The sequence below is a fragment of the Eurosta solidaginis genome, chromosome 3 (genome assembly GCF_040869045.1).
Source record: "Eurosta solidaginis isolate ZX-2024a chromosome 3, ASM4086904v1, whole genome shotgun sequence".
Lineage (NCBI taxonomy): Eukaryota > Metazoa > Arthropoda > Insecta > Diptera > Tephritidae > Eurosta > Eurosta solidaginis.
The window spans coordinates 288,880,766-288,901,300 of NC_090321.1; the positions used below are offsets into that span (position 1 = coordinate 288,880,766).

The window sequence follows — 20,535 nt, forward strand, 5'->3', positions numbered from 1 at the left end:
GGAGTCGAAGCGGCTCTGGTTGAATTTATTAGCAAACTTCTATGCGGCAGAATTGTCGCAGCAGAGTGGGGAGGAGCCATAATAAGGAGGAAGGTGTGCAGGGGCACGCCACAGGGAGGTGTCCTATCTCCTCTGCTCTGGGTTGTGGTAGTCAACGAGCTTCTTGTGGAGCTGGAAGCCAATGGCTGTCGGGTGGTTGCCTATGCAGATGACCTCGCTATCCTAGTCAGGGGCAAATTTCTGGGCACCCTGCGCGATGTTCTGCAGGGATACCTGGATACTGTGGCTGGGTGGGCTGAATCATGTGGAGTGGCGGTCAACCCGGGAAAAACAGAATTGGTTCTTTTTACAAGGAGATATAAGATACCCGACTTCAGAACTCCTTCGATTGGAGGGGTACCGTTGGTACTTACTGACAGGGTTAAATATTTGGGAATTGTTCTGGACAAGAAGCTGTCCTGGAGGCCCAATGTGGAAGATAGGGCCAGGAAGGCCGCGGTTGCCTTGTACTGCTGCAGGGGGGCTATCGGAAAGAGATGGGGGCTCTCGCCAGGAGTAGTACACTGGCTTTATGAGATGGTGGTCAAACCGATTCTGCTATATGGGGTGCTGGTCTGGTGGAAAGCACTGGACACGGCGAGCACCTCCAAAATGCTAGTGTCAGTGCAACGGACGGCGCTTATCGGTATCAGTGGCGCTATGAGAACAACACCTACCTTGGCACTGAATGTCATGCTGAATATACATCCAGTAGATATTGCGGGAAAGGCAGCCGCGGCCCGGTCGTTGGTCAGGCTTCGTGATATGGGTTATATGCTTTCTGATTTCGGACACTCTAGCCTTCTTACTAGTTTCGACTTTATCCCGGACAGGACGGACTATTGCATGCCGGTGGCCGCTCCCTATACAACCTTCACCCCAGTCATTCCCCCGAGGGAGGAGTGGAGAAGTGGAATTATCTGGGGCATGGGACCGGTTAACTTGTTCACGGATGGGTCGAAGTTGGACGGAAAGGTTGGCGGGGGGGTCTTTTGTCAAGAGCTAAATGTAAGCCGCAAGTTTAAGTTGGCTGATCACTGCAGTGTATTCCAAGCGGAAGTTGCTGCGATTAAGGATGCGGTGGATGAAATGCTATCCAGCGCTACTACGGTTAGGGAATTTAACATCTACTCTGATAGCCAAGCGGCTATAAAGGCCTTGAGCTCAACTACAGTGCGATCGAGGGTGGTCTGGGAGTGCCTGACCACACTTGCGATTGCATCGAATTATTTTACAATTAAGATTATCTGGGTCCCGGGCCATAGTGATATTCCGGGTAACTGTCAAGCGGATCTCTTAGCCCGAATCGGTACAACTGAACCGGATGAAGATGGCTGTAGGGATTTCGGGATTCCGCTAGCCACCTGTGGATTGCTCTTCCATAGCTGGGCCTCGAGTCAGCTCAGCAAACGTTGGGCGGACACTACGTCTTGTACGTCTTGTTCTGGCCGAAAGTGGATGGCAGGAGGTCTGCTGAAATAATTGGGTTCACTAAGGCTCACCTATCAATGGTCATTGGGGTTTTGACAGGGCACTGTCCCATGGGTATCCATGCGGTACGTCTCAATATATTGGAAACTCCATCCTGCTGCAGCTGTATGGAGGATGATGAGGTGGAATCACCAAATCACTTTATGCTTGACTGCCCAGCTTTTGCCAGAACTAGGCGAAAGTATTTCGGTCGTGACTCACTTGGATCTCCCGAGGAGCTATCCAAGGTTGAGATCGGGATCATTCGGAACTTTATCGTTGCTACCCAACGATTCTCTAAGTAGTTATATCTACGTCACCGTTAGTTTAGTTTATTACATGTGGTATCACAACGGACCGTCATGTTGTCCAAGTGAGCTTCCTCTATCAGGGAAGCTACCACCCAACCTAACCTAACTAACTGTAATGGACTAACTGGGAAGATTACGGAGATAGTCGATTTCATGAAGCGGCACAACATCCGCATTGCTGCGATTCAAGAGACTAAACTCAAAGCAAGATCTGCATTGCAGACCTGCTCTGGGTATAATGTCCACAGGAAGGACCGCGAGAGCGGAAATGGAGGCGGCCTCGCGTTTATTATACACCACTCTGTGCTATATCATATATTTGATCCTGGCATCGACCGCAGGGACAATGTCTTAGAACGGCAAGGCCTATCTGTCCGGTCAGGCGATGCAAATCTAGAAATCATCAACATCTACATCCCTCCTGTCACCTGTTGCCCCAGTGGATACCGCCCTAAAATCGAGGCCTTACTCACTGGCAACAATCGCATTATCTTAGGCGATTTCAATGCCCATCACGACCTATGGCATTCAAACTTGCGGGCGGACAGTAGCGGTGAGATGTTGGCGAATCAAATAGAAGAAACGACGTTCTGCACAATAAACGGAGACGCCCCCACACGTATGGCAGGAAGCAGTCATAGCTCGCCAGATATCTCAATCGTGAGCGCAGAACTCGTAAACTGCGTCAACTGGCAGCCGATGGTAACATTGGCATCCGACCACCTGCCCATACTTATTATCGTCACCGAAAAACGCACTTTCATAAACTTCAAAAAAGGAAAGTGGGAAGAATATAAATCTGCAACAGACAGCAGCTTTGCTGCCCTCCCTATCCCGACTGATGCCCGCCAATGGGAGCGTGCCTTCCGTAAGGTCATTGAATCCGCCTCGGCACATTTCATTCCCGCCGGGAGAATTCCCGAAATCCGGCCCCACTTCCCGGCGGAGGCCGCGAGTTTAGCCAGGGAACGCGACCTTATAAGACAGCTTGATCCAGGCGACCCCCAAATAAGGGATATAAACCAACGCATCAGATTGCTTGTGCACGAACACAAGCGGGCGAAATGGGAAGAGCACCTAAGAGGTTGTAACCTCTCTACCGGTGTATGTAAACTTTGGTCCACCGTAAAGTCCCTATCGAATCCGACTAAGCACAAAGACAAAGTTTCCATCGCCTTTGGCGATAAGGTGCTGTCGGATGCGGAAAAATGCGCGAGCGCTTTCTGCCGACAATATATAATGCATCCTACGGTCGACAAAGATAGACGGAGAGCCAATAGACACGCACATAAACACAAATTCAGCGCGTCACCAATCACCATCACCGCTAGAGAGGTTGAGGACGCCATTGGTCGCGCTAAACCATCCAAAGCAGTGGGCCCAGACGGCATAGCCATGCCGATGCTTAAAAACCTAGGGAAAGAGGGTTTCAAATATTTAGCGCATGTCTTCAACCTGTCTCTCTCCACCTTTGCCATACCCGAGAAATGGAAAATGGCCAAGGTGGTCCCGCTACTAAAGCCTGGGAAACCAGCTAACGTAGGTGAGTCATATCGTCCGATATCTCTCCTATCGCCAGTGGCAAAGACGCTTGAAGCCATTTTACTCCCTTATTTCCAAGCACATTTGCAGCTAGCCCCTCATCAGCATGGCTTCAGAAAACTCTATAGCACTACCTCCGCGCTAAATGTCATTAGCACCCAGATAAATTGCGGTTTGAATCAATACCCCCACCATAGAACAGTACTCGTAGCGCTAGACCTATCAAAAGCCTTTGATACGGTCAACCATGGCTCATTACTGCAAGACCTGGAAGGGTCTACCCTTCCCCCATGTCTTAAAAGGTGGACCGCAAATTATCTGGGTGGTCGGCAGGCATCGGTGCAATTCAGAAACGAAACATCAAAACCAAGGAGAATTAAACAAGGGGTGCCACAGGGTGGTGTCCTATCCCCACTATTGTTTAATTTCTACATATCTAAGCTACCTTCAGCACGGGAAGGAGTCACAATCGTTTCCTACGCCGATGAATGCACAATAATGGCCACAGGCCCAGGCCCAGAGATCGATGAGCTATGCAATAAAATAAACGGCTATCTCCCTGATCTCTCCAGTTTTTTCGCCTCGCGAAACCTGGCATTGTCACCGACTAAATCTTCCGCGACCTTATTTACAACATGGACGCCCCAAATGTCGACCATATTGAACATCCACGTCGATGGCACTACGCTACCGACTGTCCTACACCCCAAGATCTTGGGTGTGACGTTTGATCAGGATCTACATTTTGGTGCGCACGCAACCGCAATTGTTCCGAGAATTCAGAGCCGTAATAAAATCCTCAAATCCCTTGCTGGCAGTACCTAGGGAAAAGATAAAGAAACGCTCATTACCACTTACAACGCAATTGGCAAGCCGATTACATGCTACGCGTCCCCGATATGGTCGCCAAGTCTAAAGACTACTCACTGGAAGAAGTACCAGGCCAGAAACCTGGGCATCCCAACAGACATCTGATTGATGAGCCAACAACGCCCAGGGGCTTAAGGAATCATCTCCGTAAGCATTATGAGGAAATACGGCACCACAGAGCACAGCCGTTGAAGCCAAAAAACACAAGCAGGTCCTCAGTGAACTCCACAAACAGGCGTCGGACCTCTATGCCAGGAATTGCCCGTACTCAAAGAACAATACCCTAAACTTGCAGAAGAGGCACTCACACTCCCTAAGGAAACGCGAGTCACTCTAGCTTAACTTTGATCTGGATACTGTAACAGGTTAAAGTCTTACCTATCCAGAATCAACCCCGACATACAAAACATATGTCCTGCTTGTAACGTGTCCCCACATGACACCACCCATCTCTTCAACTGTATTGTGGAACCAACGCCTCTAACACCCTCTCATTATGGCCCACCCCTGTTGAAACTGCAAATCTCTGTGGACTTCCGTTAGAGGATATTTATGACAATTTGTGATTGATGTCACCTATAGTATGGGGCGAAGCACTGCTACAACAACAACAACACAGCAATTCTCTCTGTCAGCCTTATTTGACAGGTAGGTATGATAATGGAGGAATATAATGATTCTTTACTTGTAGGAACCCACAATGCATACAGCGCAATCAGTTAAACAAAATCCGCTTCCGATAAAAATTAGGCAAGGTGCACACGAGGCTACGCGTCATAGACGCTTACAAGATATTTCATATAGCTACAACTTCTCTACGCCTCAAGATCTGCACACGCAGCTACTTTCGAGCGTCGCTACAAAAAGCAACCAATTATTGAAAAAAATAAAAAATTTAATTTCTTCAGGAAAATAGGTATTAAACGTTGTTTGCATCCCCGTTCCTTTGGAAAGGCAATTTTAAACCACCGCGGACTAGAGAAAAGGGTGATTTCTAGTCTCCAACACTTTTTAGCCTTTTAAAGGCTTCAAAAATGTCTAACCAAGCTGTTGTGGTGTTTAATACTCTTTTTCACTTTGGTAATATATCTTTCACGCACTTTTATTAACTAAAGTAATATTTTTTAACTAATTACACAAATTTGCATACAAAAAAATGTTAATAAACATCTTGTTCTTCCTTTTTTTCAAACGTACGTACGCTCAGCGACCAACATTGCTGTATGCTTAGCTACACGAAAATTTCATGCAGCTGACGCCTCGTATGCAGCTCTCCATTCAAATACATGTGTTTGGCATCAAAGCGTACAAATTTCGCCTGCAGCGTCTATGACGCGTAGCCTCGTGCGCACCTTGCCTTAGAATAGTTTTTTTAAAGTTACCATACGAACATACTTGAAAACGACTTCGCCTAAAAAGTCAAGTGGGGACTGCCATTCTAAGCTGGCAGATTGCTTTGGAGTGGGATTAGCGTGCGTTGCTGAGTTCCCAACTGAGTTTTCACAATTCATCAATTTGACTCGTCCGTCTAATGAAGAATTAAACTGTCCAATCTAGAAAAGAAAAGAAAAAAATTAAGGCCAATATCCACATTCAGGGAAATAAATATATGGCTGTAACATAGTGTACAAGTACAAGTGTGTTGACTTCTTCCTTTTCGCTTACATGCCAACCTAATATCAAGGCGAATTCAGTAGAGGTGGTGTTATCCCATCAGCTGATTGCTTCTTCGTGATAATTTTCCATACAAAGCCTTGTACAACAAAATGTCAGTTAATCGAAATCTATGAAAATTTTCTTTTGACTTGACATTCTTCTGCACGGCGAATTGGTTGAATTCGCTTTGCCACCACCGGGTATGGATTCGCCTTACCTAATATAAACGCACGCAAGTCATTTTCTGTCAAAAATGTCTCATGCACATACAACTTGTATGAGAGCAACCCAAATTGAATTTGCTGCGTTAAAACCTAACTCGATTTCCAATTTTTGTTCTGCGTGACATTTAGATTTGACGTTTGCACACATGCTTTACATTGTCGCAACGCATGCTTGTTTGGGTTAGGGCAAAAAACGCCGGTTGTTTGCGTGCGCTCAAAAAACGCAGTGCGGTTTTATTAGGTTGGCATGTTAAGTGAGCATAACGGGAAAATCTGGGTAGCCATTGTTGTTTCGGTCGAAAACGGTCAATTAGGGTTCTGTGCAGAGACGTTAAAGATTGCAGGGTTTATGTAGTCACAAAAGTGTTGCTCCTGTTCCACAGCCTTTTAATTTATATCATGGCGAAAAATGTTCAGTTCAGAGTTATAGATTTTCATTAAAAGTTTAATTTATTGCGGAAGGTTACTCCTTTAAGTGTAAAAAGCAGAGAAAACGTAGAGTTTTTCAAATTATTGTGAAAACATTTTTAATTGAATTTCTGTACCCAAGTTCACTATATTTGTGTAACAGAAGAATCTGGAGGTAAATTCCTTTACTATAAAAAACTGAAAAATGTATACTTATTGAAAACTCATTTGCACACACAATTTACACTTTGAATTTACTTGTGTTTTTATGCACATAATTTTGAAACTAAAAACAAAATTTTCATTTGTCAAAAAACATAAAGAAAAACCGGCCTAATGTCAAAAAACCTTATCGAAATCAGGCATGCTTAACCAACGAACCGATATCATTTCGTTACGATAATTAACGTTAATAAACGAAACAAAGTCATTTCGTTTCGTTTATTAACGTTAAAAACGTCAAATTAGCGAAATGATTTCGTTTCGTTTTCTGCCATATCAAAACGAAATCAAATCGTTTATGTTGATTATTAATTTAAAACTATGCTGGCAAAGCTGATTGATGGCGGAGTCATTAAAGGTGAAAGCATTCGCCAAGCTGATTGCAACTTTTCTCATGAATTTTGACAGTACGAACATTTCTCAGAGTATTTTTGACATTACCACCAACGAATTACACAAACAAATTACATGGAGTTTGTGTGTGTATGTGCCCTCGTTGTTACCACCTTACGGCTTCACCATGGCTATAGCATTGCCAGCACAATTCAAACATAAAGTATCACGTTTTTGTTAACGTTTTTAACGTAAACGAAAGCTTTTCGTTTCGGTTAAAAACGAGATACAATTTATCTTGATAATTTCTTTATCGATAATATTTCGAAGTGTTTCAACGGAAACGGTGGAAATTTTTTGATAAACGATTAGCTTAACGTTAAGGTGCATCCCTGATCGAAATACAAACTGGCTTGTTTGTTTTTAATGAACTACGTTGTATTTTTCTTGTATTTCGTTAGTTTTTTAAATATAGTTCACACACTTACACCAGTACTGACACCTTATTGGCTCCCTCGACAAAAAATATAAGAGAAAATACAAGAAAAATACATAGAAAATAAAGTAGTCATATAGGAGTTCGATTTGTTTGCACTTATAGCACCATTTTATTTGCAGGAGACTTTCACAGCTACAAAAATTAAGGCGGATTTACACAGACGCACAGTGTTTCGTGTAGAACAAACTAGCTGGACAAAATTATTTTATGAGATTTTCCGTTTCATATGCAGACATTTATTACAACTACGTCATTTTTTTCAGGCATATGTTCTTTTTTTATTTTTTTTACAAAATTTTACTTCATATGCATACATTTGCTTATTTCATATACAGTAACTAATGTGAATAAGTTACATAGATCCAAAAAAATTTAAAGGACTTAAGAATATTACTTTATTGCACTTAAATTGAATGGACTACAAATTTCAATACTCTAAAAAATTCCGAAAAAAAAAATTAAAATTTTTTATGAAAATTCGTCGAATTTTTCAAACATTTTTTAAATATAATTTAGTTTTTGTTATAGATCGTGACAAATTTTCTTATGGGAAATTAGTTAAAATAAATTTGCGAAAGCGAAGATTGTAAGAATTGTCCAAAAAGGGGTGTCTACTTATTTATGTGAGTGACTGTACATATGTACATACATATTTTGTATTTATTTGAGTATTTATCCTGGCACTACAATTTTTACAAAATTATTTTATAGTACCAGTCAGGAATGTAAAAGTGAATTACAATAATAATAACAACAATGTAAATAATTAAATTAATTATGTGAAAATAACTTATTACAAAAACTTAAAAGTAAAGTATAATACAAAGTAGAAAAGACAATAGATTTAAATTAAATAAAACCTGATCCAACAAAAAATTATAGGGTAGGTTATCTTTTATAATTATGTTATTATTCGCTATCATCACTTTCATTCGATGGGTCACTTGTGGAATAGTCATGAGCATCAGCAACACTACTGTGAAAGCTTGAAACAACTGGGGTATTTATTGACTCTTCAACATTATCGGGGGACAGTAAATTTAAGACTTCTGAAGTCAGACTTTTAAATTTTTTCTTAGGTATCTCCCTAAAACTGTTAACTAAAGGATCCGATGTTATAAGCAACATATTCATAAGATCTCTATTCGTGGCTTCACGCGACTGCTTTTGTGTGTTATCATCCCTGAATCGTCTCAAATCTTTGTTACGGGCTTCCTGTGCTTCCTCAGAAAGTTGACCAATAAGTAAAATTGCTGATTTTATAATATCAGTACTATGCACTAAGATTTTATGAACTGTAACAGGCATATTAAACCATGGATAGAGATCTATGTATAGTTTTTTAGTCTCGACCGCAAATTTTTCAAATCTTTGGATATTTATATTGTACCCAGATGCTAATGCGCGAAGGAGAGTGTCAAATCTTTTGATGAGCGTTACATCCAATCCCGTAATCTCAGCACTAGCCTCAGAATTTTCGAAAAACCTACGAGCAGTGTTGCCGTCATTGGTATTGCCGAAACCTGGTTTTGGTTTATCTACTATCAATCCAAGTACACTTTTAAATTTATTCTGGATTTCGTTGGAACGTAGCTTTACACTCTCTTTATATGCCTCATTCCTAAGCTGCCACTTTTTTACTTCGAGGCGATAACTTATATGAAGCAAGCATTCAAAACATCTTATCCATGCATGGAGAGTAGACAAACCAAAATCAAGATTATCTCGGTTAGGCGTAAAGTCCCGTAACTCATTATTCATATCTTTTGGAGTGGCCCCACAAATATAACACTTGTGCGGAAGAAGCTTCAGTCAAAGCATTGCAAACTTTTCCGTCAATCATTGTTAGAAGCATATTGTGATTTACGGAAACTTCGTATTCTTCGTTTGTTGGCAACAACGCATTTATCTCCTCTAAAACTTTGTTCGTTTCAAAAACAATAAAATCTTTTGTTTCTTTAGAAAAAATAAATTTAATTGAACGACAATACATGGTAGAAGAAGGTCGAAGATTCTGCCAAACAATGTTACCTTTTTCATTCTGTAATTGAAGAGGAACGAAGGAAAATATAAACAAAAATTCATCAGTGTCAGAACTGCATGTAAACTTTTGCTTATATGTGCTATGGCCAGAGCTTCCATCGCAACCCCACTTGCTGATTAAAGTATACGTCAAGTTTGTAGGTAATAAACTAACAAAAACTTCTTGATTTGCTAAAACTAAACGCTCAACAGTTTTATCTAATACGGACTGGACTTTAATTTGCGCAAGTGTTTCACCCACATCAATTTCATTTGGATAGCATTCTTCCTTAGCTTTTCTTAGACTATAAAATGATGGATAAACCTTATGGCCTGCATTGATGCTCCACTTCCGAGTCCTTTTGTACCCATGAGTCGTCGACTTGCTATCTACGTAGTATGCTAAAGCTTCTACATTGCTCAAGCATCTTGCATCTGGCTCACATGTCATCTTTTTGCCGGATATTTGAGTGGTTTCCTGTAATTTTTTTTATAATGTTAGCAACATTTCTGTTGCCGGACATACGCGTTGATACTTCTGCCGCATAAAGTAACTCACCAGGACTTCTAGATTGCAAGAGGTCATCCACTCGACGCCGTTTGGTTTTTTCACTGCAGCTAACAAAGTCCTTCATTCGTCTTCCGGGGCCGGGTTACCTGAAGAAGTGGTTGGTTGGTCTGATGGCAACTTTGAATCCACCGTTATTGTAAATGTGAAGACTGGACCCGAAAGCAACTCCGAGTTTTTATTCAAAAATCGCTCCTGATCCAGCTTTGACGAATATGCCGATATTTGTAAGCTTAAACTTTTTATCGAATACTCGGCTGCTTCGCTTAAATCATACTTAAGTACAACAAAACTCAATAATTCTTTATATTTGGTTTCCTTCGAATGTCAAAAACCCCGTTCTTGGTACGGTTATAATTAAACTGCTTTGTGTTTTTGATTTTCCGACAGGGTGAATAGTTGATGATTGTTGTGCTGCCATCTTAAGTGTCGTTGATCGTTCTGATTTGTTATCAGTTGCGCAGTATTTATATTACATTCAGGTATTGGCGTAGATGCTACCAAATGGGGTTGTTTTGTGTAGCGTTCCTGTGTGGTTATACCTGCATTAGGATTGCTTTGTATGTACCTGTTTTTATGCCTTGGTGACTGGTGCGGTAGGTTGTGGCAGGTTGAAGTGAGTGATCTTCGCCTTTTTGCTTTTGGTGTGCTCTTGTTGACCTTGCGCGTTTATTTTTGTGTGTTTTGTGGCTACGTGTTTGTTCCCTGTACCTGGGGATTGGTTTTGCCGTTTGTAGATCAGCTTTAAAGGTTCAAATATCTCGTCGGAGCTGGTACGTAGATACATCCTATTTTATATGTAGAGATAACTAAATCTACAAATAAAAAAATTAAAAATGGATGTGCAAAGAATTCGCAATGGTTTTTTCTTTGGACTATTAGAGAATACTTGCGACTATAACATATGTAAAATTTAGCCCGAACGTCGGCGGATGTATGTCCCTAAAGTTAAAATATAGAGAAAAAATACCTTTTCTTCTTAATAACGGAATGTTAAATATATTGAAAATACTCTAATTGCGAAAGAATTACTATTAAAAAATTTTACTTACCTTCGAGCTTAGAATCAATCAAAAAAAAGCTTAATATTCACCAAGAATTTTGCAAATTAATCAATGCATTTTACGGCCACTCTTGCCTTCTTACTTCAATTACTCAATATATATGAGAAAAAATATCAAAAAAAGCAAAAATTCTGTTATCTTGTTTGTTTTCTTTCATTTCTCATTACACTTTTCTTGGAATAAGAACTTTGTTTCTGTCCAGCTAGCTTGTTCTACACGAAACACTGTGAGACGCTTTGGTTGTGTTGCATTCATTAATTCATCTGTCGGGCGAAGTATCGAAAAATTTACATAAATGCTTTGGTTGCGTGCCTACGCTTTGACAACGCCATACGAAAAACAATGAAACGCCGTACGTTATCTTTGCTTTGAAGCGACCAAAGCGTTTATAAAAATTTGCCATTATGCATTTGTGTAAAAAGCCTTAGAAGTGAAATTTTTCCACGTTACACGTGTGGCGCTTTATATTTTGACTCTAATTTAAATATATTTTGCTTTCCGTATGTTTCCGCATTGTTGCAGGTTACAAATCTTCTAGTATTCTCATTTCCGCGGAAATATATGCAACTATTTCATCTGTAAATACTACAAAGTTTTATTAAACTATCAAATGCAAATCAGCTTGAAGTACTATTACGTACCAAAAATGCAACTCTAGACCTGAGATTTGCATCAGGTGAGCGAGGTTGTTTGTAGTTTTGACGTTTATCGCTTAGTTGACACACTTGTATAGGTACACTATGGGCTGTAATCATGAACCAATGACTAAAGATCCCGTAATGCCACAACCGTGTATTTGTAATTTAATTTAGGAAAAAAGTTACTGTCAAATGACGAAAAGCTTTTGAAGTTTTTAGGTTTCTTCAATTATTATTTTTCTTTAAATTTTCATTGACGATTTTTATTAACGAACAAAAATTTTAATTTTGTAAAAGTTGATTTTTTCCTTGAGATTGTTTATTATTTTCAATCAAATTCTAAGCCAAGGGAGTTTTAATCGTTTGTGGTAATGCATAGCATTCGGTCCAGTTCAGGAACCTAACATCGAAACCAAGAAATATTATTTAAGGGATGCCGCAGGGCATGTTCCATCCCCACTATTGTGTAATTTTTACATATCGAAGCTGCCTTTCCCACCCGAAGTACCTACCATTGTTTTCTACGCCAATGATTACACGATACTTGCAACATGTCCTGCCCTTTCATCTATGCACCTTGCTGTAAAATTAACAACTATCTTCCGAGTCTTTCGTGTTTGTTCGCCTTATGAAATTTGGCATCATCGGCCAATTCTTCAGCGACCATATTGACCACGTGAAACAAAATTGTTGAAACACCAATTGGATTGGGCAAAGTACTGCAAAGTTTCTTTCACATGAATGTAGAACTGCATAAATCATTGTGTTATTTCTTGGGATGTCTTGTTTTTCGCAACTTAATACACTCTTTGGCAGTGATCACTTTTAGCGTCACTATGTGAAGGTTAAGGAGTCATAAGGAGACATTCCTCCGCAAGTATGAACGCAGTATTCTAACAGGCCTGCAACCTTCTCCGTTGAGTTTCATTTAAGTCAGACGACTGGCCAGTTGCCTTGAAAATAATGCTTCTTTATCATTCCCTCAAGCCCTGGCAGCAAGTAACTTAATACTATTTTCACACAGACGGCTTATTGAATAATAAAGGCAAGTTTCTACATTAAGACGCTTATTGAGCTCAATCTTCCCTACAAAATTCGAATCTATTATTATTTCATTAGTAGCTAATCGAATGCCTAATGAAGTCAAAAGCACAATGCAACTCTGTTGGCAGCGTTCCGCTTCCGTTTCCTCTTCTTAGTTTTTGGTGTGTTCAGTGATTAAAAATGTCAATTGTCAAAGCAAATGTCATTGTCTGCATGGCGGAACGATACAAGGTGGCCGCATCGAACAGCTGATTATAACCTTTTTTATTTGATTTGATACATCAACTACCGGCGCAGTACGGGTTTGACATTTGTCCATCGAATTTACAAGTACATGGAATTTTTTTTTTGTAGGTATGTCACCATGCTCCCACCTTGTATCTTTCCGCCATGATTGTCTGTCTCATCCTTCATACTAATCGAGCAGTTACTTCTGTATGAAAGCAAAAAATTTACGATTTCATTAGCAGGTGAAATGAGATCATTAAGTTTCTGTGTGAAAACAGTATAAGGATTTTATTGCGCCTTAGAAATGTGGGAAAAAGAACACTAACCACTGGCAATTTTTCGACGAGGTTTAAAAATCCATGGCTAATGTCTTAAAATAAAGTTTTGTGCAGTTTTTATTTAAGTTTTCTCATAAATTAATAATTTTAATTTAGTTTTTCCTATAGAAATTTCAAAAAATAACAATAAAAGTCCAATTCAAACAATTTTCTTTGTTTTTTGTCTTTCCCTTTTATTACATTTCACTTCATTTGAAACATATTTCAAAAGCGTGACGTCACAGCAAAAGTTTTACTTTTAGTTGTTGTCTTTAATGCGAGATCTGTTACTTGGTTCATGGGCTGTAATATTCAAAACTGTGAAAGCACTCATAAATAAAAAGTGGTAATCCTCAATTATATGTATTATGTACGAATATAAGAAATGAATGAAAGAAAAAAATCTGGAAACTCTTCGATTTACACTGGAAGGACCATTTTCGATCATATGAAATTTTAAAACGGTGTAATACAACTCTTCGGCGAATCGTCTTCGTTTCGAACTAGCGCAAAGCTACGCCATTAAGAGACGGTACCAGTTCTAATTATCTTCTCTCGGAGTGCTTCCAACTCACACTTTTAACATTATGATGCCCTGCAAAATGGTAATTACCCTACTTTACAGATACATAGAATGCTTCTTAACTAGTTCAGTCATGGGTGTTTCAGAGATGGTATAGCTCAGACTTAAGCGCTACTCGTATAAGTGTGGCTTGTAACTGCCACGTTGTAGATCCGATTAGCACCAGTACAGAGGTACACGGTTAGAAATTTGAGCATAAATTTTAAACCATTCATCGGGTTAAGCAGTTTTTGTACTAAATTAGAAACATTCCAATTGACTGCTGTGTTATTTAATTCTATTACGTTTCAATTTAAAACTTTGAACAATAAGTATACAATTAAAAAAATTGTTTTAAAACAAAACGAACACATTTTCACAAATCCTAAACAAGAAGCTTGTAGTCATTTCCGGGTTTTGAAAAAACCAAAAATAAAAAACTTCCTTTGTGAAAAGTGCTGCAAGTCATTTAGATTATTTTTCGAAACATTTTGTTATGCATACATCGCACGTTTTGATGTTTTTAGATTTTATGACCCACGAAGATAACCCACTTACGAGATTATACTGACATTTTTAGAATACCCAAAAAGACCACAATAGCGGACAAAGATGCCTTTGAATCTCAATTTTATAGTGGAACTTTATAAAAAAATATTTATATACATGTATATGAATGTAATATCGATATTGCTTTGAAAAATAAATATTTGCAAATGACTTTTGTGAAAAATACATCATATATTGTTAAGAAGTTCAGTTTGTGAAAAACTTCATGAAGAGAAGCTCTAATTTAAACAACAACACATACTCCTTTTATAACGTCAGGTGTGGGGTAAACATTTCTTTGTCTTCTAAAATATGCAACTAATATAATTTAGTCGATTTTTAAATTTGACAAAACAAGTAATAACTCCTATTATATTCATCTTCCGACCCCCAATTCCAACATAATTGCACTCTGGTACAGAACATATATTTTGACCTTTGGGTATGCAAGATTTCTGAACAAAACTAATTGGACTGCCAGTGTCAAATAAAGAACGAAAATTGTTAAACTCTGCACTTCCACCAGGTCATTAAAAGAAATACTACATCTAAATTATCCACACCCACGACATATTCACAGTATACAGCATTTACAGCTGGATCTTGGTGCAACTTTAATAAGCTGCTTTACGTTCCAATAGAAATGGAGGATAACATTATAATACTCGCTCATGATGTGGTGTGGAATATATTAGTTGTTGAACTCTGTCTACGTGCTTATACCACAACTTGGGATTTTCGATGCAAAGCTTCGTCAACATTGGCATAACTACTTTATGGACTCTCTCCATTTGTCCGTTACCGCGTGGCACACCAGTGGTTATAACTAGATGCTGAATGTGCTGACTTCTACAGTAGTCTTCGAAAGCATTTGATGTAAAACCAGCCCCTCTATCTGTTATAATCCTGGGTGGGTTTCCAAATATCGCCGATTGTTTCTCTAAACGATCTAACACTTCGTCGCTACCTGTGATTTTGGTGGGGTAAAGCCAAACAAATTTAGAAAACGCGTCGATGATCACGAAAATATAGTTGTATCGCTTTTTTGTTTCTTCCATAGGACCGACGTGGTCTAGGTGAAATGTCACAAGCGGTTTGTCCTCTTTATTGATGGGGTTTAGCATTCCTTCCTTTTTCCCGGCTTTGGCCTCCGCGACTAGGCATTCTACACAGCTTTTCACGACGTGTGTAACCTTGGGTGCTATATCGTAGATAAAGAAATCTCTCTTAACCAAATCTTGTGTCTTCTTGGATGCGTAATGTTCTTGTCTATGAGCTATCTCGATGATTTCTCGTTCCATAGGTGCTGGTACTACTATAAGTTCTTTAGCGAGATCTTTATGGATAATACCATGCTTTATATAAAAATCGTGATAACTTTCATGTTCCAAAACTTTCCGTATCGCTGCCAGCTTGTCCTCCTTAAGCTGTTCTTCCTGTATTCTGTGTCGTAAACTATCAGTCATCATTAGGCAATGCATACGGCTTAACGCATCCACATGCCTCATCTGTTTTCCTGAACGGTGCTCTATCTCATGTTGGTAATCCTGAAGGTACATAACCCAACGCGAAATTCGTAAGGGTACTTCTTGTCTTTTCATTGTAAGCGCAAACGCGTTACAATCCGTAATGATCTTAAATTTGATTCCCATTAAGTATACCCTCCACTTTTTGAGCGCTGCTACGATGGCTAAAACCTCCAATTCATATGAGTGGTATTTCCGTTCCGTGGTTGTAGTCTTCCTGCTCATGTATTCGATGGGGTGCAGACATCTATCCTGCGAGTCTCTTTGCAGCAAGACTGCGCCATATCCCTGCATAGAAGCATCCGTGTGTATTTCCGTTTGCAATGCTGGATCGAATAGGCGGAGTACTGGTGGATTCACTAACGCAGTCTTTAATTGTTGGACTGAGGCTATTTGCTCGTTTTCCATTCGAAACCCTGCATGATTTCCCAAAATATCAGTCAATGGTTTAGCCACCAGCGAATAGTTCGGAATGAAACGCCTAAAATGCGATGTGTGTCCCAAAAAGCGTTGCAATGTTTTAATGTCGGTCGGAACAGGGAAATTCTGTACTGCCTGAGTATTTTCGTGCGACGGTGTTATAGTTGATGCCTCAACAAGAAAGTAACTCTCCTCTTGAAGGAATAATTATGTCGTCCATGTATACAATAATTGTTTTATTGCGGATAAGCTCTCCTAACACCGCATGAATATATCTCGTGAAAACTGCTGGGGAGTTACAAATACCGAATGGAGCATATAGAAACTCATATTGCCCATTGTGTGTGACAAAAGCCGTGTACTTCCGTGACGCAGTGTCTAATGGTACATGGAAAATCCATTACGAAGATCTAATGTTGTATAGAAAGTTGCCGATTGAAGTCTTTGCAGCACGTCGTCAATCAACGGCATAGGGAAGTTGTCGCGTATCGGTGACGCATACTCTGATGTGCTGACCTGGATAATATTGTCGGCTAGCCACTCCTCAATTTGTTTTTCGACAACGGCTTGATCTGCATAGGACAGTCGGCGCGGTCTTTGGTAAATGGGCACTTCGTCCGACAAAATAATCTTCATCTCAATTGGTTTTTCCTTCACACATCTGTAGTTTGTAATCAGGCCTAGTACACTTGCTTTTGTATCGGGTTGTAAGTGATCAAGCTCACACTGTGGCTCTACGCTCACGCTAACCCCATTTTGCAACATTGCCTCAAACTCTTTCTCCAATTCGCCTATATTCTCTTCCTTACTCACAACTGATTTCTTGCTAACTGGGGGCCTACGCTGTATTGCGATGCGAAAGAAAAAATACGCGAAATCGCAAAATCGGTACTCTGTATCTTGACATTCGCATGTATATTTTGACTTTCGCATTCACATTTTGCCCATTCGCAATTTTTCTCCCTTTTCGCATTGCCGGCACTCTGTAAAGCGAAAGCGAATGTCAAACAGCATTCATTTTCGCATTTTTCTTGCTACAAGTAATAGGCATTCGCATTGTTCAAATATGTAAGTATTAATTGATGATTTTATAAATTGATATCTTTATATTCATTTAAAAATATATAGGACAACTCAAAAAACAAAACAAACACAAAAGCAACAATTTGTAATCCTAGTGGACTTAAACTACATAAATAAATAACAATTAAATCGAAACGCCTTTTTTATAAAGCATTTCTATTTGAAATCATGCCATTTTTTATTTGTTCTCTGACACAACTAGCAATATTTCCCATTCTATGATTTTCCACGTTTTCTGTATTTATCACGTTCACTTCTTCCAGTTCAATTTCTGAACTGGGAGGATTTCTTCATTTAAATCAATCCTTTCTTCATTTAAATCGTTCCATAATGCTACAGAATCCTTCTTTTAATTTGTTCAACAAAAATTAATCGTTTGCCGAAATTGTAATCGCCTTGTTTCTTTTGTTCTCTTTCTTTGAGTTTGGTCAGTGATGCATACTCAAGCAAAAAATTAGCGAAAAATAAAAAAGCGACATTGTTAGCGATGCGATAGCGCTACAGAGTTCCAATTACCTTTCGCATCGCAATTTATTTTCGCATCGCACTGCCTTTCGCATCGCAATACAGAGTAGGCCCCCTGGTGTTTTCTCTTTATTCTGGAGTTCCTGAGTTGCAATTCTTTTCTTTAAAAATCTTACACCTTCATCATTTATGGTTATATCGACTTGACTCAAAATGTTTTTACCCAAGATAGCGTCGTACAAAATATCGCTCTCTTTAGTGACATGAAACTCGATTTCGACTTCATCTAAACTTATACGCGCGGTGAAACATCCGATAGTTTTAATAATTTTGTTACCGATGCCGTACAAGGTTTTAATTTTTGGTTGTAGATCAACATATCCAATGTTCACTAGAGTGTCGTATCTTATCGCGCAAATGTCACTACCCGTGTCTAAAAGAGCTGAAAATGTGTGTCCGTTGATTTATAAATCTCTAAATAGGCATGTATTTCGCGCAACTGGCTTAATATTTGATTGTTCTTTGCCGTCGGTAACTACATGAACCTTCTTGTTTTCGCTTTTTTCTTCAGTACGCGATGTCTGCTGCTTACAATCATTGGCTTTATGACCAACTTGACTACACTTAAAGCACCGAACAGCCGAACGAGTGCAATGCCTAGCCAGATGCCCTACTTTTCCACACTTAAAACATGCTTTGCTGCTGTGGGTTTCACTTTTGTCTGTATTTTTTCCTTGATAAGGTTGTGGAACCGCTCTACTACCTATACTTTGGGATTGTCCATGACATTTTTCATATACGCGCAAGTTCTCTTTTAAATGAGCTATAATGAGAGCTTGGTAAAGAATTTGTTTATTGGATCTAGTGTCGGGTATACCCTCAATAAAATATTCAATGATACTGGCATCATCCATATCTATCATGCTTGCAATTTCCATCAGCGAGTACAAATATTCTAGAAAGCTTTCATTTGCCCTCTTACGTCTGTTCTTTAATCGGCGATGGATTTCATTTGCACTAAGCTTAACTTCAAACTCTTCCTTAAGGATGGACTTTAACGAGTTCCAATCCTTAATTTCTCTCTGACTCCTAACAAATATTTTAGCCGCACCTTTAAGGAGTTGTTTTCCATAAATAAATTTTTGTAGGTCATTCCAATTAACAACAGCTGCATTACTCTCAAACTCTTGCAACCACTGATTAACGTCAGGTTGCCCACACCCTGAAAACGAAGACAGAGTATCCTCAATGTCTCAAAGACTAAAATAGCTATGAGTCGCATTGTTCAACCTATTCTGAATTTCGTTTACGTCCATGTCGACTTCTTTACAATAAATATGTTTTACAAGTCAAGAGGTATATTATGTATTCAAATTATATCAATACTTAAAATCACAAAAAAAATATTGTCTTTCTTGTCAATATATTGGTTATACTCAGAATTTCCTGTAGACAGGTTTTGTGAACTATTTCCGCGTAAATCGCAGTTTAAATTTGCGTACGAAGTGGAAAACCAGTAAATGTTTCCTTTATTTTTCTTAAATCAAAGTTTTACAAGAAAATCTGAGTATTTATTAATTTAAAATTCAACTTTTGAATGAATTTGTTTTGAATCGATTTCAAAAATAACTTTGAGAAGTAAATTTTTTGTTGCTTTACTTTTAGACAAACTTAAACATAATTGTTTTTTTTTTTCACTCAATTAAAAACTATTCGACAGCTCTAGTTTGATATAGTGCACTCAAACCGCTTGAATGTTTGTTTTAATTCAGCCCAAATTCTAAAAATGTAATTAGTATATTTAAACGCGGTCAAAATTTATTTTGCATTAACTTTGCTCACCAGAAATATCGAACAGTGCACATACATTTATTACACAAAACGTACATATATTTATAACAACTTATCTGCAAATAACTCAAACAACTGCATTTAGTTTGATCTCGCCTGTAACGTCGCTGTAGCCAACTACTGTTTCAAACGCCTTCGTTCTGTTTCACTCAAACACACATTAACTGACCTCAGCTCTGCTTTACTTCCACTCTTCCACTGCAATCGTAACCCTTCGTTACCTGGAACACAATGTACCAGCTCAACTGTTCTCACTATCGAACCTCTGTCGACGCCACAATTTTCAATACACACTGCAGTAAAACTTGTATCAAACCTTCCTCGCTATCAACTCGCAGACAAATTTCTGCTAAACGCAATTGAATTTCAACTTTATTCAAATGCAAACTTGTACCAATTGTTTGATCTTTCACTGCTGCTGCTGACAGAATTTTAATGTTCGCTGCTTACTCTTGCTGTTAGGCGCAACTCAGGCTTGGCTGCGCTCTGCTACTGCTCTAAAGAGATCTCCACTGAATGACGCCGTTATTTGCCACGGTATAACCGTTTCTTCGTTCCGTTATTTTTCTGGCTCTAATTTCGGGTGGTTTAATTTGCATTTACTTACACACCACGATTTTCCCA

General features: G+C 39.1%; 1 protein-coding gene across 6 annotated transcripts in view; it reads right to left on the reverse strand.

Moving 5' to 3' along the window:
- Positions 1 to 20,535, reverse strand: part of LOC137245829 (putative ferric-chelate reductase 1 homolog) — a 279,195-nt gene that overhangs the window by 104,123 nt on the left and 154,537 nt on the right. For all 6 annotated transcript variants that reach the window (XM_067777046.1, XM_067777049.1, XM_067777045.1 and 3 more), the window contains one exon: positions 5,628 to 5,785. In XM_067777046.1, the coding sequence (XP_067633147.1) occupies positions 5,628 to 5,785 (158 nt within the window). The remainder of the gene's footprint in view (positions 1 to 5,627; positions 5,786 to 20,535) is intronic.